At 40.8% G+C, this 23,522-nt stretch overlaps 1 protein-coding gene across 3 annotated transcripts in view; it reads right to left on the reverse strand.

Annotated features, from left to right (window-relative positions):
- The window catches only part of ptprsa (protein tyrosine phosphatase receptor type Sa), a 244,961-nt gene that overhangs the window by 23,890 nt on the left and 197,549 nt on the right, over positions 1-23,522 (reverse strand). For 2 of the 3 annotated variants that reach the window (XM_028587830.1, XM_028587829.1), the window contains 9 exons: positions 18,467-19,060; positions 17,328-17,422; positions 16,728-16,978; positions 16,407-16,494; positions 15,382-15,594; positions 14,957-15,114; positions 12,878-12,993; positions 7,430-7,477; positions 2,248-2,345 (listed from right to left, as the gene is read on the reverse strand). In XM_028587830.1, coding sequence (XP_028443631.1) covers positions 2,248-2,345; positions 7,430-7,477; positions 12,878-12,993; positions 14,957-15,114; positions 15,382-15,594; positions 16,407-16,494; positions 16,728-16,978; positions 17,328-17,422; positions 18,467-19,060 — 1,661 coding nt within the window. The remainder of the gene's footprint in view (positions 1-2,247; positions 2,346-7,429; positions 7,478-12,877; positions 12,994-14,956; positions 15,115-15,381; positions 15,595-16,406; positions 16,495-16,727; positions 16,979-17,327; positions 17,423-18,466; positions 19,061-23,522) is intronic. The other variant, XM_028587831.1, reaches the window with a different exon arrangement.

Below are 23,522 nucleotides of genomic sequence, written 5' to 3' on the forward strand. Positions count from 1 at the left end.
TCCAGATAAATATCCTGTTCTCTTGTCAGCTTATTTAAGTGTTCCATTACAATTCACTGTTTGCCTATAGGCGTCTGGCGCTTTGTTGGTATGGGAATGGAGGCTTGAAGGTTATTTGCAGTTATGCTTCAGCATGTAGGGGTGGGGGTGGGGGGGAGAGAGACTGAAGCTGAATGAAGTCCAACTGGAAACCTTATGCAAACATTTCAATGCATTCATTACAGCAATCAGAGCTTTAGCCTCTTTCAGTCGGTTTATTTTTCTTTCTTTCCGCCATCTCTTCTCTCTGTCCCTCTTTCTTTGTCCCTGTTTTCCTTATCTGCATATCTCCATCTTCAACGTCTTACACTTTTTTGTATATATTTCTTTCTCTCTTTATCTTTATCTCTGTCTCCATCTCCCGTCTTCTCTCTGATGTTTACACTTCCTCTCTAGCACCCATCCTGCAGCTATTTTCCCTTTATTTCCATATTAACTTAAGGCTGTGTGTGTGTGTGTGTGTGTGTGTGTGTGTGTGTGTATAAAGATTGGGGTCACTTCCATGAAACATTGCTAAATTGATATATTAACACATCTGTGAAGTCCAAACTTTTCATAAGTCTATACTGAAATTCTGCAACAATTCAATTTCTCCCTCATCCACCTCCTTATGATCCATGATGACACGTTTGGAAAAGAAATGACAGCTCCTTGTCAGAAAGCAGGCTTTGCAGGACATGTCTGCTAACTGCCTGACAGAAGATGGATAACAAACTCTATGGCGGCAGTATCGTCAGGTAAAACTGTGGCTGCCTTTTTATTGCCGTTTGTATGGCAGATTATCTCCTCCTCATCTTCGCTCTCCAGCTGAGATGCCCTGTTCTCTCTCTCCCCTCACTGAATCTTCATCATTAACCAAGCCTCCCCACCTCATCTCTCTCTCTCCTTTTCCCTCCATTTTTTCTCCTCCCTCACATCCCGCCTGGCTAAAAACCAATCAGTCAAAGCCCCGTAGAGCTGCGCTTGGCAAGCCAGGGCGCCTGGACGAGCAGCCATTCATCAAGAAAATAACAAAATTAAAATTACACTTCTCTATTTAATTTGGTCATTTATTTTTCCTGGGGGGTGGTTTTGTGAAGGGGCAGGGGGACAGAGAGAGTAGAAAAAGACAGAGTGGGAGAAGAGACGAACGGGCGGTTTAATGTTCTCTTAAAGCCAAGTAATTAGAAGTTCTAGTTTGTAGCAAAGCGTCGATTTTGGCATTGTATCTCATCTGTCTTCCCCCCGAATGAAACAAGCTTGTCCACTTGGTACATAGCCCGGATGCGGATTTATGAATAATAGATAACCAAGAAATACTGGATCACTATGAGAAGTCATTATCCACCAACATCCCCCCGGCAGGCATGATGACAGCAATCCATGCTGGGGTACCTGCTTCCTACCTTAGCCTGGCGTGCAGCGAGGCGACAGGCACAGTGATTTAGGAATGGCGAGGACGGGATATTGCTTGTATGCAAACGAGAGCTGATTCAGCACTCCTGATTTCTAATCAACTCTGGTGTCATTTATAACCGCTGCGGTCTCAGAGCTCAGACAGCTCAGATACCCCCTTTACACACACACACACACACACACACACACACACACACACACACACACACACACACACACACACACACACACACACACACACACACACACACACACACACACACACACACACACCTTGACTGCTAGTGTACCTTTCCCCAAAAACACATAAGCTGAGTTGCGCGTAGGGACTATATCTGCACTTTGGAAGAAAGAACATCTTTACTAAGTTCATTTTTGTCTGTGAAAATTTTTAAAACACTCATTTATCACCTTACTGAGACATTTCGTTTATTAGATTTTCTTAAGTAAATGTTACTAAAGCCTTAAATCTGTAATTTCTGTTCTTTAAGATATCATTTTTCAAAAAGAGACGTCCCCAAGTTCTCTGCATTTCTATTTACCTCCTTTCCGGTTTCTTAGGAAGCAAACATATTTTTATTTTTCAACAAATATATTCAACCATTTTCTTTTCCCTCCTGCTTCCTGATGTAGGACTGGATGCATTACAGTAGAATGATTCATTTTTTAGCTTTTATTTTTTTAGATTTATTTAGCAAAAAATAAATGACAAAATTGCATTTGGGAGTTCAGGAATTGCAACAACCTGCCAAGGGAAATTTTATTTTTTTTATATTACAATTGTCTTTCTTTGCCACTTGGAGGCCCACATACCTCATATTCCTGGGAGAGCTTGAGGTTGTCGTTGGCCTTGAGAAGCTCTGTGTGTTCAGCCAGCTCTGAGATAGGGATGGGAGGATGATTCATCATACCTGCTCGCCAACAAATGGAGAGAGAAATTCCACACAGGGAAAGAGAGGACAGAAAGTTCATTAGTACAGCAGACAGGACACTTAACAAATCACACCATTTATGGATGAAAATTTGTTGCTTACTAACAATGGAAGTTTGATTTTAGTGGTGAGGAAGCTTGTGCAGAACATGTTGCATGTCACATACAGAGAACATGTATTGACTGGGGATGTTATAGGCACTTGATTGGACCAGGCCAGAGCTCAAAACAGCTAAGTTTGTCGAGCGGGGCTGATTGATTATTTGCCAAGAAGCTGGTAGCATGCACCCACAGACCAAATTGTAGGACAGTTTTTCCTCAATTGTTTAGACACATTTTCTGAAAGCATACCTTGTATTCTCAGAACTATACACACAAATCCAAATTAACACACACAAAAGGCAAAATTCCACAAATCTCCTGCAAAAATCAAAGTCTGCCTTCAAAACAATGTTATGTCTTTGCAACATGTCATTTTGTGTTAAAATGACACACACACACCATCATATGAATAGATATGTCTAAGAACCAGTTGAACACTGATGCTCAAAATTAAACATTATTATGAATTGTTAACACTATTTGTTTTTAGGAGACTTATGCCTTTTGCATGTTCAGTGCAGTGCAGTCTTCTGTTTTTATACTCAAAAAACACACACATATGCACTGTAATATAATTACAAATGTGTGTTGGTTGTACTCTCTGCCCAGGCTCCCTCATTATTAGACCAAAGTGGCCCGACTCTCATCAAAGATTATGGCTCATCTTGGTCTTGCTCTTCCTCTTTCTCGTCCTCCGACTCTCACTGTACTTCTGCACTCCTCTTGCCTCTCTCTCCTATGTTGGCCAAAACAGAAGAGCTCACCTGTGGCCCTTTCATTGCTAAAGCTCTGATTGCTAATTGAACAATTGTGCAACATGTGTTTGCCCACGTGAGGAGTTAGAGTGGACAGTAGGAAATGTAAGTTTAGCATTTTGAATGGCAGTGTGCTGCATGTGAACATGTGACACGATATGTTAATTAAGAAGAGTGTGCCAAATGTAGAGACAACTAGTCTGTTGTGCTTTGAAAAAAGTGTAGTTTAGAACTGCAATCCGAGTGTAAAGCGGAAAACGTGCTTGTATTTTAGCAGGGTTGGGACATTAGCTACAGGTTGTGCTCATTATGTCACAAGTACCAGTATTAGCGTGTAAACAATTGAGAAAAACTTGTATTCCCACAATGGCAGTGATGCTGACAGATAGACTGACCAATTGGACCACTGTTGCTTTGTGTAGCCAGAGAAAAACATTCAAAGGCATCAATACTTTTTAATAGTTTTGAAATTGGTTAAAAATGACACAAGATGAAAAAAAAACTGATGGTAAAATCACAGACAAGACATAAAACAGCCATTTTTAGTCTTTGAATCAATGGAATGCTTATTCAATTCAATTCTATTAATAGTGTCAAATCATTACAGAAGTTATCTCAGGACACATGTTGACAAAAAATCCCTGTGCTCCTTATTGAAGATAATCAAAAGCAATTTTGCTTTCAGCATGACTGTTATCAACAAAAAAAGAGGAGAATTCAATTCTGGATTACTGGTTGGTGGAAAAAACGAGGATGTTTTTAATTGAAGCAGATCTAACAAATATAAGTCAAGTCATTACTTATACATGACTGATGCATTTTTTTTCCCAACATTTATTACTTTCAGCACCATCCTTAATTAAAAAGAAAGATGAGATAGACACTATGCTGTTTTGATCTGGAGCATACCAAACATGACCCACAGGGATACTCCATTACAGTATCCTTAATCTGTAATGCTCTTGTGTTGGTCTGTTGTTCACATGGTGACAATTTTGACTGTTGCCTCTGTAAAAAGGCGCCTATTCAAGAACAGAGCCCTGACCTGGGGGCTCATGGGTAGGGTGGGTGGGAGGGGGATAAGAAGGTTTAGGAGTGTGAGTGATGCTGAGTGACACAGTGAGCTGCTCCATTCCAGCCAGCCTGCCAGCGCAAAGCAAGCAAGCTGCTGTTTCTACCCTTTCCTCCATCTGCTGGTTTCAGTAACCCAGTGAACATTGGCTCTTAGATGAACACCCCTTACCTCCAAAATCACAAAAGAAAAGCACTCTGTTACTTGTCCAGTACGTTCTCCCAAATCCTACTGCCATTTATCCCAAGGAATTCCCAGAAAGAACAAGCTTTTCAGTTGGGTGGGAAAATTGTGATCCAATATCCATTGAATATTGTGTCGCCGCTGCTAAAATATTATCAGCACTGCTGTGCACTCCAGTCACTAATCCATTTAGGAGCATAATGCTGAGGCCATGTAATGGAATATGGAGAAGCCATAGATTGTGGCTCCATCCCTGCATGCGGACTGGCAATACTTAACGCTTTCCTATTTTTAGTAAGAGGTCTCGCTTCCTGCCGAGTGACGATGTCAAAAGTCGACAATATGTTAAAATCGTTTCACAAAAAAAGTTACTGAGGTTTAATTGGGCGCGCAAATTGGCATAATCACATTAACCCTCCTTAAGTTCCCTTTTCTCATAATGCTTACTCCCCCCCACTGATATTTTGGCTGCTTTTGTTGCGCTTAAGAGAGGGAGCCTCGCTCTCTGAGCTGACAGTCTTCATTAGTAATGGTAATTTATTTTACACTGACAGAACAATGCAGCAGTGTCAATTACATGAAGATTAACAAAGATCACAATGCACATATGAGATAAATGGAGATGACACTGGATGCCGTGACATCCTCCGGAAAATGAATGGACACTGCATTACCGGCCTACTTGACAAACACCAATGCCCTTCTTAATGATCATCATCATTTAAATGATGTTTACTGAATTAATTGTTTTCTTCTATTTTCTAAAGCATGTATTGAAAACATTTTTATTTTTTCAATATCTTAAAATAAACTCAAACAAAACCTTGTGAGGTTAATAGGATAAGAAGGGTGTAATGGTTTTATCATCACTCCTAGGCCATTTTATATATTTGTAACTTTATTTGATCCTCTGGTATTTTATGTTTTATGATTCCTCTGTTTTATTTTTGTATTTTATTTCATTGTTGTTGTTTTTTGTTGTTCTTGGTTTTTATCTGCAGTTTTTTTTTCCTGAAATGCACTGTGGAAAATGCTAGTTTATTATTATTATTATTATGATATTATACAGTATGAATGTGTTTGGACAAAACTGTGTGTTATTTCTTCATACTCGAGTTTCTCTCAACGAGTTGAGAAAGCATGCAGATCACAGTGGCACCATTTGAGAATGAGAGATTTATTAATCATTCTGGTGCGGGAATTAATTGAGATGAGCATCAAGAAATAGAGGAAATATTGCAAATTAGAATTTGGTTGTCAGTTTACTTGTCTCAAATTCAAAGGGAAAGGTATCATAAAATATGAGCAAAATAAATAAATGCTTATGCAAATGAGGGGCCCTTAGTTCTCTTTGAGAGATCAAGAGTGTCTTGTTTGAGGGAAGATCAAAGACGGTGTGTGTATGTGTGTGTAGTTTACTCTGCGTGTCTTTATGCATCTTTGTGGGTGTGTATGAGTTACTGATATACTCAAACACCATCAATTCCTTTCAGTTTGTGTTTACTGCCCACATTACTGTCTGCATGTATGAGTGTGCTGGTATGGTTGGAGAGATATATCAGGCCACAGTGTTTACATATAAATTTACATCCAAATAATGCATGATGCCCTGCCAATGGAATAGGCTGAAGGTTATACATAGTAGTATTTGTTTGTTTATATATAATGTTTTAAGGAAACTTGTATGAAAACAATTTGAATCCTTAAAACTGCTTAAATACATTATTTTACCTTTATTCCACTTTGCCCTCCGCCAACATAACGCTATACAGTATATCGCTATAAGTTGTCATGTTTTCATTTCATTCCTCATAACTAAACCAATCTGTTTGTGCATCAGTTTCTCTCTCTGAGTGTACTTTTCTAACCTCACCCATTTGTTTTGTTCTCAAGACAAATGAGTCGATGGCGCCTGATTTGTTCTTGTATTCATTTTGTCATTTACACACTGAGCACATTGCAGTGTTTATCCAAGAAAAGATGTACTTTCAAAACTAGGCTTTGTTATGACCAGTCCTCAAACAAAGTCAATCAAGGACAAATTGTTGTTATTCCCAACCCCCCACTCCAAAGCTCTCATCCTTCTCTTTAACACAACCCCCCCCCTTGCCCTCGGCTATTTTTCTATCCACATACAGAGTCTTTTCACCACAATCAACAGCGTGATCAATGAACACAGAAAAACAAACTAGCGCCTAATTACACGTTTCCAATCTCTCGATCCGCAGTCGATACGCCTGAGAAATATAACGATTCTTTTTGATAAGCCACAGCAGTCTCTGTCGAAAAGCCTATTTATGATGTTGTGTATTTCCATATAAAAGGAAAGAAGTCTGTCTGTGGTAAGTGAAGAAAATAAAGGGGGCAAAAAAGGGGGAAGAGGGAAAACTAGAGACTCTGCTTTTTCTCCCGGGTGATCTTTTTGCAGTGAGCAGGGAGAGGGGGTGATCAAATGTCGAGCCATTGTTTGCCACCGCTTTAATTTATTCTGCTCGTTATCTCTGAGCTAAAGACCCCGTTACTTCAGAATAGAAATGGAGCAGTGGTGGTGAAGGAGGAGGAGAAGGAAGGAGATGGGAGAACAACAACAAGAAGGTGAGGAAGGGGAAGCAGAGAAAGAGGGATAACAGATTGTACTCCTGTAAAAGAAAAAAACACCTCTCAACCATCTCTACATCAGCAGAAGTGATCGCACAGGTTATTTTTGCATGGTGGATTAATGCACAGCCAACAGCCCAAGTGAATATTGTGACTGACATCCAATTACAGAAAAAAAAAAAACAGCCCAGTATACCAATTGAAACCAACATCAAATTAATTAGTGCTGAAATTTTTCTGCATAATGTGAAAAAACAAACAAATGCAAATTATGTATTTGTAAATGGAGGCAAGCGTGCTTAAAAAACAAAGATAAAGAAAGGTGGTACGCAGACACACAGGTACGAGACTAACTTTCATAGTCAAAATCGGCTTCACTCTGAGGACTGCTTAGACCAGAATCTGTAAAGAACAGCAAACATAAGGGGAAATGGTTTCAAAAGGCTGTAATGCAACAGAAAATGCTATGTCAAAAAGAAAAGTGTGCAAAATGATAAAAGGCCAAGAAATAAAACAAATAATTTTACCCTCAGTAAACTCAGGCCTTTCTCAGGGAAGCCTGAGTGACAGACTTGAGGCCAGCCAGTCACACAGACATGAACAAGTAGGGCAAACATTTTCAGATCAGCTATAGCCCTCCTCAGGAGCAGACGTGTTAGCCATGGGCATCCGCCTCCGATTCCCCTGCTGAGAAAACCCTTCTGCCAAGCCCCATATCAACGGTCATAGAGATCAGAGATAAGAAAATTGATTCGCTATCTCTAAGCTTTCATAAACACCGGTTGGAAGGCCCCATTGACAGCAATAAGAAAGAGAAGGGAAAAAAAAACAGCTTATGTTTCCTGGTGAAAACTAACTCTGAAAGGTTCCTTTGTCAGTGGCTTGGTGCTGAGGCATTGGAAGTGAAAGGTGTGGAAAAGTGTCCGCATTTTTGGCTGACAGCTGTGGAGCCACAGCTGATGGGAGTCAGAGTTTTGAGGAGTGCGGTGATGGTTCAATCTTATTTGCTCCAGAGGGGAAGTCCTCTGAGGCCGCAGCCAGCGATGCTATGTCCGGGTAGACTCAGGTCTTCTCAGCTGTTCAAGCACAAAGGGGCCATCTGTGACAACGTTAACTGGACATGTGGCTAAGAGATGCAGTGTGATTGGATGCTGCCAACCTGACCATCAAGTAAAGGGAAAAACATTTTGCCAGGGCTGAAAGCTGAAATCAGATCAACAGGGGTGCTCAGTGACACAAAAGGATCACATCACCCAAAGATGGCAAATTTGATCCAAAGAATAATTTGTTCAAGAGCATGTATAAATAGTGGGACATGGAAGGAAAGGAAATCTGATTTGCAGGCAAAATGAAAAAAAGAAATTTGTTTTTCTAAAATAAACTCCTTCCCAAAAAGTCTGGTCTCAAAAACATTAAACATCTTTTTGATAAAGCAAAAAGGGAGGTAAGTCATCAATTCCAGTTAGGAGCCAACATTAGTGGAAGGAAGAAAGGAAAACACTAAGATGGTGAGGATGTATTTCACTCTAAAAACACTGCAAAGCTTAATTTTGCAAAATAAAAGTCCCTAAACTGAGTTTTGCTGGGTTTACCTTGCACTGGCGCCAAATGAGCGCAGAGAGATGAAGACATCGAACAACCCCCTCTCCCTAATTGATTTGTGACAATGACTAATTAAACCTAGCAGGGGGTGCTCTGATCCACTGTCTCCAAACGTCATTCATCACAGCAGGAGGGAGGCACAGGCATGTCTGATTATGTTTATGTGTAAGTGTGTGCTCTGTGTGTGTGTGTGTGTTTCGATAGAACTGTTTATGAGGAGGAGGGCACGGCTGTTGCAGTTGTTGCTGTAATCTGAAGAAACAGTCATGTTACTGATGCATGCGAGCGATTTGCTTATGTCCGTGGGTTTAGCAAGTGCGTGATGCTGTCTGTAGGAAAGTGCTTGATTTTTTACATGCTTAAATGTGGAAGTCACTTCTTCAGACAGAATTAGGGGGGCGTGAGGTGCCATATGCGATGCAGTATTGGAGGGGGGGAGATAAAGAGAAACACAGATGGAGATGGCATGAATAGAAAATATATCAGATACGTTGACGAGTAAACCCAGAGTGAAACTCAGTTTATAGTACCTGTCTTCTATTAGTGGCTGAACAGTAATTATGTGAATTTATATGAGCACAGTATGCCAAACTGATGATTTGAAGGTTGGGTTTTGAGATAAGATATACAGCACATCTATATTGCAGGCGGTAATTGTCATTATGATCACCAACTGTTATAGTTTACCAGCTTTTCAACTGAAATACCGGGAAGAGTAAAGTAAAATGAGAAACAGAAATAAAAGGAAATAAGTGACGCTAAAAAAATGAGAGAGAGAGAGAGAGCAAGAAAAGAGTGAGTACTGATAGCAAAAGTAGACAGTAGATATCCACTGAGTCGTGCTGCATCATTACTTTGGCCCCATTTGACAATTAAACCCCGGGCACCAATGAAGATAATGACAAAATGAGCCACTATGCACCCCAAGGAGTTATGGGATGTCACTTTGAGGCGGTCACATGGCACACACACACACACACACACACACACACACACACACACACACACACACACACACACACACACACACACACACTTTCTCTCAAACACATTAGCCAAGCTTAGCTTATAGGAAGCCTAATCAAAAACATATTTTTTGTTCCCTAGCACTAGGGGTCACTGAGCACACATTGCCAATGCGGCATATGCTCTGCTGAATAGAAGAGGCCTTGGATAAGTGCACTGGGAGTATGCTCATTTGAACAATGGCTGCTATTAGCTGATGGGGATGTTCACAAATGCTCACCGGCCCACTTAATTGGGCTAAAATGTCCATTCAAATTAAATTCCCCGGGTGCGGAGGAAATTACATCAAATTCTGCGGAACAACGGCAGGCCTGCCGAATGAGAATGCTGCTCATATACTAAGAAGTCTCAGCATGTATTGATGAAGGCTATGTAAAAGTGAGACTGTAACAAGAGTTTCTATTATTTAAGGAATGGAGGAGGACAGTTGAAGGCATATTGGAAAGTGCTGGAAGTCAGAGAGGCAAATAGTAGGAAATTACCATTATAACCTTGTAAGTACAGAACCACTAATGAGGCTCTGAATGCCAGGCAAGATAAAGATAAGGAGAAGTTAATTGAACTTCCACATTTCTGTGTATAAGCAGGTTTGTGCATCTCCTTTCATCCTTGTGCATCTCTTCTCTGATGTAAAGAAGTCAGGTTTTGTTTTTCAAGATACAAACTCAGGCAGCATGACTGGTCTCCCAAAGAAGCTCAAGAGAAAACGCTCCATTTTGAAATCTGAGCCTTTTGATGGAACAGAGACTGGACATGGATGACAGATGAATGGTTGAGAGAGACAACTAGGTTAGGATACAGAAAGGCGGATGGAAAAAAGGGGAAAAAGGCACAGAAAAGAGTCTGGATGTGTTTATTCCACCTCTAGAGGATTTACTCCTTTTCTGCCAGTGGCTTGGTCAGGTGAGGAAAAACACATTTGAAATACAGTGCAAGTTCCTCAAAATGCAGGTCTCATTCCTCTGTCAAATAAACTACCTGAAGAGAGAAAACAATCTAAACCATTTAGTGCAAAAATCCAAGACACTTAGCTTGAGGTAACTATTGTGCCTGCAATCCGATTTGTTTTAACTTTCTTTCACCAAAAACTGTAATCTGGCAGGATGAAAGGTTTCCAAAACTAAAAAAAAACATGCTACTTGTTTCTTTTTTTTTTTTTTTTACGATTCAGACCAATGACAACAAACTGTAGATGCCATCGTAGTCTAAATCCCAGAAGGCTATATAACAGAAAGAGAGACAATAGATAATGGGTCTGAAAAGGAGGCAGGAGGAAGATGGAGTAGCATCAGAGAATGAGTTTGGGATCGAATGTGCACTGTTTTTAACACCAGGCTTTAGGTTGGATGAACACAGTGAGACAAAAGAGAAAGCAGGTAAAAACCCAAGAGAACTTCCAAAAAGGATTTGTTTCCAACATCAAAACATTCAGTTCAACAACAGACATCGTTTTCCACCTATTTGTTATTCATAAATGGATAATTGTTAGATGGGGACATGGCAAACATACATATGGATTGCAGGTAGTTATGAAGGCACATAATGTCAAACAGAATGATGTGGGAGCACTTCATGGACATCATTTATGCTGCAGCGCAAATTTAACTTTAAGTTGCATCCTTTGGGAAGTGTTAATCTCTGTGTAGGCTGTGTGCATGTGTGTGTGCCAATGTTGCAATCCGCTGCCACTACACATGTGGGTTATGTGTACTGTATATTGAAGCACATAACTGCACACGTTTTGTCTTACACAAATGAAAAAGTTTTCACTGTTAATGAATAATTTGGTGGAGAAGGAAGTTCTTCTGCAGGTGTCTTTATTCGCCCACAGTTACACAGTATAATATAGCGGTAAACCAATATGAGCTTTAGATAGCCAATAATGGTAATTTTGGATTAGAGCTGCGGCTAATTAACATTTTTGCCACATTTGCTTTCCATTTCAGTAGGTTCCAAAAATGAGGATTTTGAAGTTGCTGCCACACTTTGTTATTTGGGGCAAAAACTTTTAAAGTAGCATTTGGTTTGTAAAAGCCACTGAAACAGCAGTCTCCATGAATGTTTATGTAGGTAAGTAGCTTCATAAAATTCAGTTGTTTTACTACAACTCTGGTCTCTTTCCAAATAAAACTTATAGATTGGCTTAATGCTGTATTAGATAACAAGCATGAGCACTCCACTGGAATTAGAATATAAATCCAATTAGGCCAATGAAATACAAGCCTTAGATGGCTTTTTAACCCTTGTGTTGTCTTCCTGTCGACCATGAACTTGTCTTTCTCAGTCAAAATTGAAAATTGACTTTTTTTGGCGCTTTTCCAACGTTTTTTGTCGGTTTTTTAAATGCTTTTGGCGCTTTTTTAAACGTTTTTGTCGCTTTTCTTTTTTTATTCATGGTCAATAAAACTAATTTAATTGACATTATATCATATTTTTGAAATTATGAAGTATTTTGACAAATAGGCAAGAAGTTAATTTCTGTCAAAATTTAGTTTGAGGATACTGTAATGCTTTGAAATTGAATAAAACACCCCTAATTCAATGGAAGTAATCATTCATTTTACCTGCAAAGAATGTTGTATGGGTTCCATACAACGTACATCTATGTATCCATGTTATTTTGGGGCAGTTTAGTTGTAAGAAACCCACATTTCTGATGAACTTTGAAACCGGGTCAAATTTGACCCGAGGACAACACAAGGGTTAACAGGCCAGCTTTTATCCAACAATCAAAAGCAGTTATTTAGAGGTCTAAATGAAGAACATTAACTGTTGCTATCTCAATAACCCATGATGTATTTTGCAATCCGGAGCTACTTATGTTTTTACTTATCTATTTATTTTGTTGTTAGAGTCAAACTCTTATACTACGCTGTAAAACTGTGTCCAGTGCGTTCAAAATCTCTAGTCAGTCTCTGGTCAGCACAATGTTACATTAACCCAAGATCCAAGCTATAAAATACCACAGCTTTCCTTAAAGGCAAAGTGAGGAAGGTATCTTTGCAAGTTTTACAGGCTGTCACACCTACAGCTGGATGACTAAACTGTCTTCTTCCCATCTTTCAAAGATTTTATTCAAACAATATTAGTTTATCTATACCTATATATGTTGCTGAATTAAACAATGGGACTGTTTGTGTTCTTCAATGTATTTGTTGTGTGTTCTTCCTGTACCTGGAGTTTGGAAGTTGATGCGTCTCATCTCCACAGGGTCTGTAGGGTGGTGGGGTGTAATGTCTGCGTTGTTCAGTAGACATTTTGTGCGCGGCTCTGACTCTTTTCTTTTGCGGCTAGAGAGTAAGACAAACAAAGAGTAGAAAAAGGGGAAGACGTACAACAAAAACAACAGAATAACTTTTCAGTGAACACTTAATCCAGCATAACAGTCACCAGTCTCACTAATGAGGATACCTAAACAATTCAGCAACTCCAACTGACTGGTAACTCAGCGGTTCAAGAACACTCGAGTGAAGCAAAACTCAAAAACAGCGGCGCAGAGAACGCGTATCAAGTGTGCAAAATTCTCCTTCACCCTCACTAATTAAAAGGCATCTTTTTTTGCTGACGCAGGCTATTTCGTCTTCCCCTGTAAAATGCAATAAAGTACGGCTAAACCTTACCTGTCAGGTTTGCTGTTTCCAGAGAAAGCAATAGGAGTCAAATAAATATATAAAGATGGTGAAAACACAACACACAAGGAGAAAGGGAGAGGGGAGAGGCAAGAAGAGAGATAAATCAATAGAGAGCAGTTTAAAATTCACAGGGGTCGCTGCTGGGCTCGCAAAACGCGAGATAAAGCTCATCAGCATTTGGAGGAGGTCCATGCATGCGTGTGTGCTCATGTATCAGTGTATGAGAACAAGTGAGAATTCAATGAAATGTGCAAGTAAGTGCAGACATTCATGAGCCTGTGTCGGTGTGTCTATGTACGTGTGTGTGCTTATGTGTGTGTGCACTAGGGTGCAGATACAGATGGGGAAGGGGAATGTCAGGGCCAAGGGCAGACCCGGGAAACACTATTCACCAGGGAGAGATGGAGAGGGAGATGGGAGAGTTAGGGGGACAGAAAGAGAAGAGAGAAAAAAAGAGAGAGATCCAAGGAGAGATGTTACTCTCCCTAACCACAAAGGCTGAGGTAAGGCAAGGTCAGACAGTTAAGGATCATCTGACAGTAGCAAGCTGTACGTGTTGCTTACACTAGCCCCAGCCCCCCTTAAAATAATTCAGGGTTCTTCCCTGGTATGTAGGGCGACCTCTTATACTTCTGTTCAGTTGGGACTTGCAGTCACTGAGACTAAAAGCTACAACTAACTGTAAAACAAAGGGGAGATGTTGACTGTATATGTTTGTTCCAAAGTCCCATGACACTGAGGAATAGTACATTTATTTAGACTTGTAACAGGAGGAGAGCTGCCTCCTGTTTGTTAATGCAGAGTTTGGTGTCCACCACTAGAAAACAGGGTCACTGACTCCTGAAAAACTATTAAAGCATACATTTTAAATGAATAATGGTTCAAAAGACAACATAGGCAACATAGGAATAACACCTTTACAGAGTATTCTATCCAGATTAATAGCTATTATTTGAAATATAATGTATACCTATTTAAATACATATCTGTGACATCTCTTGATTGGTAGATTGTACTATTCTTAGTCGAGTTATTGAGCACCATCTCAAAGAATCTCCTCCTCTCTTCTTTTTCCAAGCCCCTCACTTCCCCACAACCATCTTTTTCACAAGAAAAGCTCTTTCATATTTACATGCAACAATGTTGTTGGGTTTTTGAATATCATGCTGCTATGTATGAATACAAAATAAGCCCCTTTTTCAACATGCTCCCTAACATGCAATTATTTCCCAATTGCCCAATTTCCCTGTAACGCCGCAAAAAAAACTGGTTCAACATCAAATGACAAGACAATGTTCACTGTGTGTTGCTGGATTAAAACAAACAATGAAATTTCCAGCACATTTACACTAATTACAGAAAAAAACATGGATCACAAATATGTTGCGGGTTGAGCAAGGCACTAACAATGCAAAAGGTTTAATTTCCTGCGTTTCTTAATGATAAGAGGATGGTTAAAAGGGTTTCCAGAATAAAGCATTCTATACTGGCCACTCAGTACAAAGTGGCAATGCCTTGTACGCTAACTGTGAGTGTTGTTAGTTGATGTTGAATAATGTCATGTGTAAACGTAGGTCCAACTGCATTCTCCACAAAAACTACAATTTCCAAACCAACTCACTTTTTATACAGAAGAATGGCAATGACGATACAGATGATGAAGACCACAGCGAGGACTGGGCCCACCACCCATATGAGTCCGTCACCAGTCTCTAATGGCTCCACCACCAGCTTGGGAGTGATCACTGTGTCGGTGTAAGGGCTGGTAGCAAACATTTTCTGAACAGAAAGAAGTTTACATAGTATATGAAACACAATCCAGGTTACAGCATGGAATAATCACGAGATGAACGAAGTTCAGTGAATTAAGAGTACCCGACGTTACCAGCAAAATCTGGACAAAAATGAAATGTGTTAGATTCAGATGAACTAAACCGAAGTGAACCATGATTAAATGAGCAGAAGTGAATTATTAAATCCACTCCGACAAAAAAGCAATTGACTAAAAGTAAGTCTGTGTTGAACTGAGCGGAACTGGTAACTCACCCCGGCGGTGGCATTGAGTTCAGCCAGCAGAAAGAAGACATACTCCTGGCCAGGTTCAAGAGGCTTGTTCTCACAGCTGCTGTGGCGGTAGTCAGATCCCACCATGAAGCTTGAGGGTAGCTGCCTGAAGCAGGCTGTGATGTAAGGCTTCCTCTGGTCCAGCTGAGCCAGCTGACGGCGTGAGCGACGCTTTGGGGTCACCTCCCGTAACAGCTGGATGACGTGAAAGGGCATTAGTTTACTTTTGAACGACTAAGTCTGAGCTAATAATGGTTTCTGATGCTGTCAAATGTTTGTTTATAATCTGCACTGTTTGTACACACAAGATTAAATGTAACTAACGTAACTTGGCTGCATTACTGGTGGTCTTAATTTAAATTGTGAATTTCAGTGACTATTCCGTACAAGAACTAGATTCCTTTCAGTGGACTGACTGAGTCCAAAGAAAGCAAACGGTTGGTGTAACAACACCCTTAATTTCAAAAAAATGCTACTGTAGCTCTTTGGCAATGTTCCATGTAACCAGGCTCCAATACCCCTCATTCCATACTGCAGATAGAGGCAGGCACTAAGCAGAGGGAATGTGTGTAATCCCAAATCCAAAAGGGATGGTTGCTGGTGATCTGGCGCTCAAGGTGACCTAGAGCTATGGTAAGAGTGGGGGAAGACTGTGTAATTCTCTCTTCTGCATGCTTGGGGGGGATACATTAGCATAGCTGAGATGTTCTTACGTTTGTGTTGTGTGTGCTGATTTCTGGGACATGTACAATACAATTTGCCTAGCACATTCAAATGTTAATAACACAAAACAAGTGTCTCTGGAATCCCTCCCTAAAAACAAACTGTTTTGCCACTGGAAAGAAAAGAATACAGTCTCTTCGAAAAAAATAATGTGTTACTGAAGTTTTGAATTTGCCTCTTCCGATTACATATGCTTAATTCTCTTTGACCCAGAGCACCCAATTAACCTAATCATTTATGTTGTGCCAGAATAACCTTACACTTTTGCTTTCAAAATATCCTACCTCTTCCATGTCCATCTCATCAGGGTTCTTCAGGTTTTTGACAGTTCCTGAGGTCCTCTTAAGTGGCACCACAACCACATAGAAGGTCCTGGCAGTTAAGATTAAAACATTGGCCACAGGGTTGACAGGAAATTGAACCGGTAATTCAACACTTACAAGGGTACTAGCAAAGTTCAGCATGTCTCAGAAATCCTAAGACCTAAACTCCCATTTCAACATCTTAGGCATCTTGAGATCTCAATCCATATCGACTTAAACCTAAATACCCCAACTCTCAAAGATAATTCAGACAGAACCCATCTTTCAGCACTCTATACTCACTTTACATCCTTGGTATCGACCGGTGGGAAGGACATGGTGGGCATGTTGTCAGGCTCAGCGTAAATGTCCAGCTTAGGTTTCTTGACCAGGATGAGTGGCGCGGTCCTGGCAACCACGCGATGTCTTGGCCCACCGTCTATGCTTTCTTGGCAGGTCACCCTGAACTCGTAGGTGGTGTTGTGCTTTAGTCCAGTGACGAGCACCCTCATCTGCCTGGCGTCCACATCCATCTTCTGACGGTTGTACTCAATCTAGAGTTCAATAGATTGTCCAGGCGTTTAATCCATAATTGGTAAGGATTGATCATGTTGGCAGGTCAATAGATTGTTGGTTGGATAGACAAGGATGGACAGGTAAGAAAACATGAGTCAGGGAATGAATATGTTGGAAATGAGAATGATTGAGAGGTGAATGATTGCAATTAAATATGCAAATGCATTAAAAAAATTGCACTAGTGTCAAATCAAGCCATTTTCATTTTCAGAAAAACAGATGAAAATTTGTTCTAAATTTCAGAGTGGTATTTTCAGAAATGTTTTTTTTTATTTTAAAACACATCTCAACTGAGTTCAAATGTATTTTTTGCACAACATGACTCACCGTGCATTTGTATGGAGACCTGCTTTCAGAAAACTTCCATGCAATGACCACTGTGGTCTTAGTGGCCCACTTGACAGTGAAATTCTTTGGAACATCTGTTGAGTGGACAAATGCAAGAAAACAAAAGAAAAAACAAAGTGTATTTTTAGTAAGTCAAACATGTTGAGAGACCAAGGAAAGAGAAACAAAAGAAGAACCTTGGTTTAAAAAAAAGAAAAGCGGTTGTTCCCCTGCAACGTTCCTCTGGGTTGGAGAGTGAGTGTAACAGTGAGTTGTGATTGGCTGTGAGAAGGGCAACGCCATTGGTTAAGACACACAGCACGTAAGACTCATGGACGACAAACCCATGGAGCACAAGGGTGTGCCCACTGGCTAGCCATCGTGGGTAGTGCCAACCCATCTCAACACTGTCTTTGAACCCATGACCACTTGAGGTTTAACAACTGACCCATGTGGTCCCAGTGTCAACTGTTCCTACGCCTCTGCTGAGTCTGGGTTGGCACTGCCAACCTGCTGCCAAGTGGGCATAGAGACAGACTCAAAACACAGCATGCCAACAGTCCTTAGCAGTGCATCTGGGGGATGCCATGCCACAAACAGTCCCACTAAGGGACAGGGGAGAGGGAAAGGAGGAATTAGGAAAGGAAGGGGGGGAATATCTCATAACAAACCCAAAACCATAAATAAAATAAAGAACCAAAATCAGCTTTCTGTCATCTTAGACTAGTCCAAACATACTCTTAGAGTGACTGGTTTTGACTGAGATCCTACCTTTTTTTTTAAACTGGGAGATGTGAGATGGCATTAGCAGCGTGAGTGTGCTGGCAAAGGGCTGCAAGGATGACTGACAGGAGTGTCTGACAAAACAGCACTTACCTTGAAATTCTAGGCTGCTCTCCTCTTTCTCAAAATGACTGACTATAACTTACTGTCTTGGGTTTTACCTTGTTTGGGTTAGTGAAGTGAGTATCCCACGGCAAACAATTTTAATATCAATCTTTTCTCTTTCTTGAGGAGAAGTGAAGGTGGTTGAAGGAGGGGGTGGGGCAGTTTTCATTTTTGTGTTGTAGCAGATTTTTCTTTTAGCCAATTTCCAACCCCCTGTCAACCGGGTTGAAAAAGAAACAGGCAAGCCCTACCTGTTGGATCAAAGGCCACCGTCCGATACTGGATAGGCGGGCTGTAGGGCCCTGGACCTACACTGGTGTGTGCACGTATTTTCACATCATACGCAGAGTTCGGTTTGAGGCTGTTGAGAACATAGCTGGACTGGCTGGGGGGCAAGCGGAGCTCCTGCGGTGCTCCTCCGATACTGGTTTCCTTATAGGCCAAAGTGTACTCTGTAATTATCCCATTTCTCTCCGCCAGCACGGGAGGAGACCAGGACAGCTGCACTGAGCAGCATGTCACATTGGAGCCCTCATTAATTTGAGGGTATCCCCCTGGCGTATTCTCAGGCACACCAAGTTCTACCACAGCCTCTTCCCCAAAGCCCCCCCTGCTCTTGGCTGAGACTTTAAAGAGATAGGTGGCCCCCCGGTGAATGTTGCCCACAGAGTACTGTCGTTCTTGGGGACTAAATTCAAGTGTGGCCAAAGGAGAAACATCTTTCCGGCCAAACTGAAGCCGGTAACCCTGCAGGTCCATGCCATTGGTGAGATCTGGAGGGTCCCAGCGGATCACAGCTGACGTCTCTGAGTCCTGAGCCACTGACAGATAGGGCAGACCAGGCACTGGATAGACAAAGAAATAAAACAAATCTTAATTTATGTACGTCCCAGTTATATGAAGATGGATCATTTTTAAAGGGACAAGTTTTAATACTAAACATACTAGAGTAGTTGTATTGAGGGAACTGTACTTTTTACCAGGCATATACTACTTTTGTTATTCTATTCATATATAGTCACAACCAGCAAGACATCAAATTAAAAATAAGTTAGGCATTTTGTATAAACTAAATTTGTTTTAACAATTATGAAATACAGTTTCAGTTCATCAGTATTCACAAAGCAACATATAGTTTAGAACCAAACAGTTGATAACAGAAGTTCACAGGTTCAGCAGTGTTAACGTGTATTGAGATTAAGCACAACATTTCATGCTCTTTAGCTAAATCATAAGGCATTGAAGCTCCAGCACTGTTGCTATCGATACCTACAGCATAACACTAAAGCATCAATTTAGCATGGCAAACAAATACCTGCATCAGACCTGTCCGATTATACTGCATGGTAAAATACAAGAGTGGACTGTCAACCAATGTGAATCAAGAACAGTGACATTCAGTGACTACTACAGAATCTAAACTTTCAGTAATAATTTTAATTTCACCCATCAACCAGATCATCAGAGCCTCTACATCCTTAAAGTAATACATCCTGTACCCATTACCATTTCATGATATGTGTAAGCTTCAGCCAAAATCATTTCTGTACTGCAAAGAATCACTTAAACTTCAAGCAGAGGACAGTAGCTCTTTCAGCTGTAAGAGTCATCTCTTGTTGTAAAATGGATGATCTACGCTTGGGGTCTAGACACCATTCTTCAGCGTGGCCCAGTTTTGCTGCTCTTATGGATGACACACGTCTCATCTTAACTCTCCTTTTAAGGCCCCATCAGTGTGATAGAGGCAGCAGCAGTTATGGGAAGCATTCAGTTTTCAAGTTGCCGTCAAAGCTTTGTGAGAGATAAATTTGGCTGATTCACACTTGAGCCCTATCTCTCTGTAAATAGATTTTTTCTTAACTCCCTAATCTATGTCCCTCCTTTCTCATAAATACAAGGCAAGGGCAAGACAGATAACTTTTATTTTTGTATTATAAGACCGAATGGGTGAATGATATAAAGCAGGTAACACAACACTGTCAGTTTTATTTACCATTATCAATTTTATTTCATGCCTCTAAATAAGATTTTGAAACCATTGGTAAGGAGATTGGCTACATCTGTATATTTCTGATTCAAATAGCTTGCCAACTGGGTCGGCAGCAAATTGGTTGGTCCTGGCAGTGAGAGCTTTCTCAGCATATATTAAAAACGCTGAATAAGATGAATAAAAATGTTTAACTCCAGCGTAATGTGTAACATACATTTCAACATTATCTTAAGCAGCTACAATTATAGCTACATTTCACTTCTTCATCACTATACATTTAAAATTGGCTAACTGTTGCACTACATGAATTTAGATTGCAACATCTATTTGAGCCTTTCTTCTCACAATTTATGTCTTACATACATCTGCTTGTGTGTATATTTGTGCATAATGGACAGTGTGCATGCACATGTACAGTATGTGTTCATGTGTGCGATTGTCCAGCTCCTATATCACCATTCCACCTGCATACAGAGCTATTTGGCTTTTTGCCCAGTATGGACTTAAAAGTAATTTGGAGGAGCCAACATTAGTCTGAGGCAAAAGTACTCCCTCTCAGTGGAATGGTATGATTGTGCGTGTGTGTGTCTGTGCCTACATATAGTACATGTTCCTGTGCCACGATGCAAGTCTTATTGTGCGTGTAGTAACACACACACACACACACACACACACACACACACACACACACACACACACACACACACACACACACACACACACACACACACACACACACACACACACACACACACACAGCAATCCACTCTACACATTCCGCTCCCTCTGCTCGTATTATTCATTTCCGTTTGCTAATGGTCTTCTTTCTGAGGGCTGTTGCTAGAGGAAGACGGGGGTTGGTGGGTGGATGGTGGCTAGTCAGCTAAGCCTTTGCCGGTAATGGAAAGGCGGGGTGCCGAGTGTTGGGTGAGACGAATCCTCCTAATACTCCTCGGCTACATACTATAGCTCAGCTTGGTGTCATTTAAAAGCCCACTCTGCCTTCATGCTCACCGCTAATCAAGGAAATAGAATCAGAGATAATGGTCCTGTGAGTGTGTGTGTGTTTTCCATTCTAAATTTCTGTGCTTCGCTTCTAACCTCAACAGGCTACAAATGTATCCATTACAACCTTTGTGGCCCTGAAACTATTTTATTATTATTTGTACATTTAAAACAGCAGCCCATTGCACACTGGGGAGAAGGATCACAGGTACTGAGCCAGCAGATTGGTGTTGTGAGGAGGAGGTGGTGTTGTTCATGGTGTGTACAGTGTGTTTAAGTGTGTGTGTGTGTGTGTGTGTGTGTGTGGTGCTACATGGTGATGAGAGAGAGAATGAGGGCATGGTGAGGGGTGAAAAATGAGTGAATGGTGGATAATGAAGGTGACTGGAGACAAGGAGCAATCTGCTGCAAAGTGGGCCCAATAGGGATATGAGGGGGCAGAAACGTGTGTGTGTGTGTGTGTGTGTGTGTGTGTGTGTGTGTACATGAGTGATTCTGGGGTTCTCGGACACTTTGATTGTCCCTTTCCTCAGTGTTCATCTCTCTCCCCTCTAACACTCTCCCTTTTTCTTTCCCCATCATCCACACTTCTCCCCTTGCACACTACCCAATCCCCCTTTTCATTTCCTAACCCACCCCCACCATCCCCCCCTCTCTCTATGTCCATTTCAGGGTCGACCATGGCTCAATCCCTCCTTGTGGGCCTCCCGGCACGTTTCCCATCAGGCCACAGTATTAACAGCTTGCTGTTGACACTCACTCATCCTGATTGAGAAAGGGCCGATCAGGTTCCCTTCTCATTTCCTGCCTCTCTTGTGCACACTCACACCAACATATACATACAAACAAACATATTACATATTGCTTGTGTGCAAATTACATGGTGCACATATGTGCACGTTTTAATCATCTGTCACCTCAGATGTAAGTATGCTTTGAGCTGTACTCCTTCACGATAGACCAACATCTCCCACTGATTAACCTGTGGCTACAGCTTGTCCAAGGAGACTTAACATATCTTAGGACATATGGGGGGTAAGACGTCTTTTTAACCTTAAAGGTAATGACAAATCCATTACCCTCTCCCATCTTTGTTTCCCTCAGCTTTTAATGCAATCTGTTTACCAAATGAGTGTATGTGTGTGTATGAGCCAGGGGTTCATGGAGGGCAGTCATTGGTAGAGTAGGAAATGCCATGGAGTCAAATTTGCAACAAATTTCACATGGCCCATTTATAGTGAAAGAGCTTTTAAAGAAGCAAGCCAGAAAGAGAGAGAGGGGAGAGAAAGAGAAAGGACCTTTATATTAATAATTTCTCATTAGACAAAAATAATAATCAGGAAGTTACTAAACAGGCAACAAGGGGATCAGGGCTGTTTAAAATCAGCTGTCTGTAGTCAGCTTCGGAATATGTATTTTAGCGTAGATACTTTACATGCAATTTTAGGGCACATACATGCAACCCTAAGCATCCTTTCACAGGATGCAACAATCTGTGTGTGAGTGCTGTAAGGATTGGGGGATGGGGGTTGAAAATATACTACAAGGACAGCATAACTTACTAATATCCTTCATGCCTATCTAACAACAGTGAGACTGAGATCATTTGAATCTATATCCGCCCTGACTTGCAATATGATGAATAAATAATGCAAACCAAGTCACATAATTACAAACTGTACAAATAAAAATTAATGCATAATATTTCTTTGGATTTTGTCCTTGTACTGTATGCTAAGAGGGTCTTAAGTTAGTGGGGCTGGGTAACCGCCTCATACTGTACGCTACCTATAGAGTGTTATGTCTTTGTAACATGTCATTTCATTTTGTTTTGAGTTTGTTGATAGGTTAGTTCTACACCGTATATTGGGACAAGATACTGTATATTTTCCACTTTTCTTGAACAAGAAAAGAAGATAAAAAAGGATGGTTATTGTTTGCTGCTCGTTTCAGCCCAGTGGGAAAATCCACAAAGTGCAGATGGGATGGCAGAATAACATTTCAGACACAAAGATTTTAATCTTTTGTCAATAGAAGACTCCTTTTGGCCCCCTCTAAAACAAATCTCACACTGGCATTGGTGAGGTGTGTTCCTCAAAGCAAGAGTATGGAAAGTATGAATCATGAAAAGGCGCTTTTCAAACCTGGCTTTCATTCAGCAAACAAAGACATTTCCAGACACAGAATGAATGTTGTTCGCCTGTGACTCACAAATAGGTGCACAAGTCTACTTGTTTTTATATCCTACAAAATCCTGAGATACATTATTTTCGATATGTTCTAATACACAAAACTACCAGATTTTGTTGAAC

This window comes from Perca flavescens, chromosome 9 (assembly GCF_004354835.1).
Source record: "Perca flavescens isolate YP-PL-M2 chromosome 9, PFLA_1.0, whole genome shotgun sequence".
Classification (NCBI taxonomy): Eukaryota; Metazoa; Chordata; class Actinopteri; order Perciformes; family Percidae; genus Perca; species Perca flavescens.